Genomic DNA, 6,252 nt, shown 5'->3' with positions numbered 1-6,252 from the left:
CGGTACCGCGAGGAATTCAAAGGAGCTGGGAAGCTTGCACACACATCATCTCAATCGCTGAGCTCAGCTTCAAAAGCAGTCAAGGCAATTTAGGTTAAAAAGTGACTCCTGCCCAGGGCTCCGGTGCCAGCTGGCACTGCCCTCAGACACAGCTTTCCAAACACCTTCCATCGCCAGAAAATGGTTATCCAGAAATAACTGCTTCTTATATACAGCTTAATCCATAGTTCTAATTAACAGTTAATTTTGTGCTTCCATTATTTTAAAATATCAGCACTGTAAAATAGATTTAAAAAATCAGGAAAACAGATTAATAAAAGCTCTGGGTTTTGGCATGTAAAATTACAGCAATTTAAATTGCATTATTATATATGATAAAGGACAATCAGGCATTTGAATGTACACACAAACATTTTGCATACGTCTTCGTTTAGACAGTTTTTCTTACCACTCAAGAACTCCACCTGAGATGGGGAACCGGGAAAAAGAAAGGCCCATTGAGTTGAAATGGAAACAATTAATAAAATAGTAACAAAAACTATTACCAATACTACTGCAAAATGTACAAAGTTATACTTACCTAGCACTGCCAGCACCCCAGCTCTAGTGAAAGTGTGACAGCCACAGCAAGCACAAGAGCAGACCTCAGGAGCAGGACAGGCAAGAGCTCCCCAGGGATGGCAGCCACTGAGGAAAGAGACCTGTCACCAGCAAACTCCCCTATTTATAGTAAGTGTGACATCTGTGGTGCAGAATATTTCTGTTGGCCAGCTTGGGTCAAGGGCCCTGGCCCTTTTTTACACAACTGCTGAAGACCTCAATGACTATGGAAACCCACACACCAAGGCTGGCCACAAACTAAAGCCAAGTGTCTTAACAGCTTTGTTACCACTGAATTGGGTGCTGCAGCCTGCTCAGAAATGCAGCTTACCTGAACAGAACAAGAGATTGTATAATTCTCTCTCAGCAAAACCAGGACAAAGGAAAAAAACCAACACATTAAAGATTCAGAGTAAATTCCTTTTTATTGGTTTTACAAAGTCAAAAACATCCAGACTGTTTAGTCCAACGTTTCCACATCAGATCCAGAGCAAACCAAGGCATGTGCTCTTAACAGAACTTTATACCACTGACTTCAACATCCCTGTCCCAAAAAATTAAGAAAACTATGGGATAGGATCTGCATCTCATTTTTGATCAGCACCATTGCATCGGTATTCAGGTTTTTTCAATGTACAGAAATGTTAGCCCCAAATCATGTCTCAGTAGAACATATTTTACTTCAAAATCAGAGCTTGAAATTATTATTTCAAGGACAGAAAACAACCTCTACTCTTCAACTTCAGGAAGTCACCACAAAAAACATTGGTAGCTGCTTGCAATTTGATTTGCATTCTAAGTTTCAATATATTTTATGTTTATAAAAAAGAATATTACATACCAAAATCTTTACCTCCTGAGTAAACAAATAGAAACAACAGAGTGCAGGCTTCTTGTATACTCTGATTCCCAGGAGCTGGAGTTTCCAGTTTGAAACAGAACCTCGAAACAAACCAGCTAATTTTAACACAGTTCAATTTAAATTAAATTAAATTTAAAATGTTCTACATTTGGAGAAGTTCTCATTTTTAAAGCTGTTTCAAATACTCAGGATTCACATTTCAAAGGGCCTCACCAAAAAGACAGACTGACACACATTTCAAAAAGAATTTAAAAATCATTGCGGACAAGGAGAATAACTCATTTCAAGCTCTGTGTTTAAAGTGCCCAGAATCTTTTACATAGCAACCAGTACATAACACATAACTTGTGACATTTATCTACATTGTGTAATCACCACCTATTACAAAGAGCAGGCACTGAACTTTTAAAAAATGTTATTACAAGTCATAAAGATTACATATTACTGAAAAGTTAGAATCCACACTCAAGAACCAAGAATTTAAATTGTTTTTGCAGTGTTACTTTATGTATATATTTATAGATGAGCAATTACACTCATTTTGGGTTTTGGCTCATTTCCCTCAAGTTCATAACTAAAAACCACACTGGACCATGCAAGCAGGGGAGCACTTGTGAGCTGGCTGACAATACAGAATCTCTGCAAGTACCCAAAATCTAAGCTGGGCAAAAGTTACACTCTGTCAAAAGTACTAGGTCACCTTTTGAAATAAATATGCTCCCTTCCCACTCCTCCCAACCTGTCCAGGAATATATAAGAATCACCATTTGTCTGCCCTTTGCCTATGTGCAGAATACAAAGATGTGATGGACACTATATAACCAAGCTGTTACTCAACAGTGCAACAGTCTGACCAAGTCCATGTAAGTACTTCTTGAAGCACATTGCAATTTTAGTCCAAAGCACTTCCCACCCCCAATAATATCTATAAGCAAATAAAGCCTATTTTAAAATCAGTATTAGAAGCTAACAGTCCCGTTTCACCTCTATCCTCAGAACATGAACTTTGCTTGCTATAAAGTACACCTACGATTGCAGATGTTTGAAACATTAGGTCTAGTTGATGCTTCAGCACGGGTATGGAACCTACAAGAGTTTCAGGTTTCTGAGATCAAGTTGCCTCCAGCTTAGTGCTCCTTCATTTTTTTCAAATAACGAGCCCGTATTTGTTTGTTCATTTTCATGAGAAAATTAATGACAGCAGGTGTAGGTAGAAAAGAGAAGATCCATCCCTAAAAAAAGAGGGGAGAAAAAGCCTCAGCTTTTTACAGCCTGTACCAAGCAAAATCTAACCATTACCCACAAGTATTATTACCAAGTTATGGTTAGAAGCTGAATTACAAAAAATATTTAATATTAAAAATTATTCATAGAATCACAGCATGGTTTGGGTTGGAAGAGACCTTCAAGATCATCTAGTTCCAATCCCCCATCCCACTAGGGACACCTCCCACTAGACCAGGTTTCTCAAAGTCCCATTCAACCCACTCTTGAACACTTCCATAATGGACACGTACCAAGGACATTCCAGATCTTAGGTTTTCCAAGGGGACTTACCATGAGTGCATGGGGCAAGCACCCATTGGTCTGGGACTGCAGGCCTACCGTGCCCAAGGCAGCTCTGACATAGGTTTCAGGACTGGGCTTATCGAAGGTCGGCTTGCGGATTTTGGACATTTTTGTTGCCACGTAATATGGTAGAACACTCTGCACACAGGAAAGATGATGTTAAGCATAGAATGCTTTCAGGTTAACTTACGGATCCATTGATAAACTAAAATCATTGGAAATTAGGTAACCTGTATACTGAATTCTAGCTGAAACAGCCTTCTTTGTGATTCTGGCTATAAGATCACAATGTACGGTATGAAAACCCTTTTTAATCAAATATCTTGTAAGCCATGTTTGGAATGTGAAGGATCGTTTAGTGGTCTGCTGACAGTCAGCACCCCCAGTTGGGACCCTAGAAAAACTACTCTTGCAAGCCTGTGGCTGAAAAGCCTTCCTTAACATTTTTTAGTTCAAAACTTCATTCCAGCTTTTTAACAGAAAATGCTGTAGTGCTCCTTCTCTGCAGTAAAGTCCCAGTGTTTGCTTGGGAAGGAAGCACAGAACCCAAGACAGGGATTTTATACTTGACTAACCAGATGCTCTGTTTGGCCTGTACAGAGAGAAACAAAGGCAAGAGGAAATGGAACATCAGAAGACTTAGAATACTGAGCTCTTAAGCAGGAGGGCTTGGAGGAAGGAGGAGATATCAGTACCAAAGTGGAAGAGCTCAAGGACATAAGGAATGGCCAAGAACTGGAGCACAGATAATGTGCTTCTACAGCAATGTTTGGAAGAAACAGAAAAAATGACAGTGGGTCTCAGAACTACCAGGCTCTGGCATAATGGAAAAGCAAAAGGAAGTGGCATGGGTATGTGGCTGACAGAGAAACACTGGTACCACAGAGGCATGTCCATGGTAGAGCAAGATAGGTCTGGGGACTCCAAAACCACATTCCACACATCCACAGCTCATGGACTGGAGAAAGAAAGGGAATGCATGTATAGTTGCACACTAGGAAGCAACACTCTGTCCCCACAGTCATGGTTTCAGCATTGTTTTCGCCTTGTCCTCAATCTAGGCTTCCAAAAAAAGTAATTGCAAAGCCCTTGTCTATAGCTACTCAATCAGATATTGACGTACCAGATCTCACAAGCTTTGAAAGGCTGGAACCATACCAGTTTGACAAGGACCTCCTAAAACACTGACAGTTCATCTGTGGCTATACTAGTGATTCAATAAATAGTCACCACTGCAGTAAGGACAATGATTCATGTACCTTCACAGCAGATATCCAAGAAGTGTGTGTCCACTTACACTACACGAACGGATCTCAAAACTGGACTGTTACCTCAAAACTCAGTATATTTGGGCAAGTTACAGTTTGAAAACCTGCTTTCCCATGTTAGTCTCTTAAACAACAATGAGCACGCATGCTTGATCCTCAGAATATTAACTATTATCATGCTCTCACAAGCCTAGCAGAAGGGGAAAAAGATCATTCAAACTATCCCTATTTATCCATGCCAGCTGTGCACATTTCAACAGTAATTTGACCGCCACAAACAGAAGAATTGGCATGTCCGCTTATTCCTTCACCTTAGAACATTAAAACCGTGCACTTCCCTAAGTAGGACTTTTAAAAATATACTGCATGAGTCCACTTTCAAAAGGATAGAAAAAAAACTGGAGACCTGAACTTCAGAAGTATAAACAGTTACCACTGCCTTTAAAGTCACCAAAAGCTACAAATGCTTGGATAAGAAAACTACTCATTGTTATCATAACAGCACAGGTATGTAGTATCAGCTCCACCATGTGAACCTCATCCATTTTTCAGATTACATTTCTAAATTGAAGCTCTAGTTTAGTGTTTTTATAAAAGAAAACAATTCTAAGCTTCTTATTCACCACCAAACTACATCTGCAACATCCCCACATAAAGTGGCAAAATGGTTAGAGTTAAGATTTATTTTTTGTCTTTCTCTCCTCAAAACACTTCGTAAGTGAACTGCACTACCCAGTTAAGCCCCTGGATAGCATGAAGGGGCAAACAATTGTGCATGAGGATACTTGAAAAAGCAACCATACGTTAGCACTACTGGTTAGCTATTGATCCACAGATTTCAAAGAACACAGAAGAACAGGATTACACTCCAAGATTCTTTCTTTCCTTCCAAATGCTTTCTAGAAAACAAAAGTACAGGTATTTAATTTCAGAAACATAAGGTTTATCATCTTTCCATTAACCATACCGTATTTTAACAACTGTGAAGAGACCTGTTGAATTCATTAAGTTAGGTTTCCCCCCTTCTTCCTCCCCACAAGGATCTTGGACATTCATGAACCATATCTAAAACTAGAATGACAGATTAAAAAGAATTAAACACCTTTCACTGCCTAAAGCCATTTAGGCATTTTATATTCAGGCAGATAAAAGCCCACACTATCTGGGCAAGGAACTGCATAGAAAACTCTTGTCTGAATCCAGAGAAAGCCTAGCCTGCTCTCCTGTTTCAAAACATACCTTGAAAGTAGCTTATGTCAATACATCTCTTGCTGTCTTAAAACATTTGCTATTGCTTAGAGCTCTGATGCTTATTAAAATTGTCTGGCACTCAGAACTGGGGATGCAAGAACTGATGTCAAGTCTTTAACAGAAGCCTCTACTAATCATGATTGGTTTTTTACCTTACTTTAAAAAAAAACCTGAACTCTTGAGCATTTCCAAAGAAGTCTCTTTCCAGAAGCAGGGTGAGGAAAGAAGGGTGGGGGTGACCCAACACCTGTCTTCAGTTATTTCAAGGGCAGTTATGAAGATGAGAGCCAAACTCTTCTTGGTAGTGCCAGCTAAACAGCAAAAGGCAAAACTGTCAATTTTAGTTGAGAACTTTCAGAGTGGACATAAAGGAAAAAGCTGTTTGCTAGAAGAGCAATGGAACACTAACAGGTTATCCACAGTGGTCAAGGTATCCCTGCCCTTGAAGGTTTTCAAGATTTGGCTGGATAAAGGCACAACTAGCCCATGACCTTGTATTAGCAGCAATCTCACTGCTAACACTAGGAGAGCAGGGGATTAGGCTAGAAAACTTCCTGGAAATCCCTTCAAAGAAACAATCCCATGATTCTGTGATCTGGTATTTTATATAGTTGATACAGTACAAGACAACAGGTAGTGGAAGTTTTCACTGCTCCACTTTAACTACAGATAGTAACAAAGTAGAGAGGGGGAAAATGCCAA

General features: G+C 39.6%; 1 protein-coding gene across 1 annotated transcript in view; it reads right to left on the bottom strand.

The window, feature by feature from the left end:
• Positions 1 to 1,006: 1,006 nt before the first annotated feature.
• HSD17B12 (hydroxysteroid 17-beta dehydrogenase 12) overlaps positions 1,007 to 6,252 on the bottom strand; it is a 94,658-nt gene continuing 89,412 nt past the window's right edge. The window contains 2 exon segments of the mRNA XM_051621100.1: positions 1,007 to 2,694; positions 3,020 to 3,169. Of these exon segments, the coding sequence (XP_051477060.1) occupies positions 2,590 to 2,694; positions 3,020 to 3,169 (255 nt within the window). The 3' untranslated portion in view covers positions 1,007 to 2,589.

Source organism: Apus apus, chromosome 5, assembly GCF_020740795.1.
Source record: "Apus apus isolate bApuApu2 chromosome 5, bApuApu2.pri.cur, whole genome shotgun sequence".
NCBI lineage: Eukaryota > Metazoa > Chordata > Aves > Apodiformes > Apodidae > Apus > Apus apus.
The sequence above is the reverse complement of the archived record's forward strand: the minus strand, read 5'-3'. Positions and strand labels throughout refer to the sequence as shown.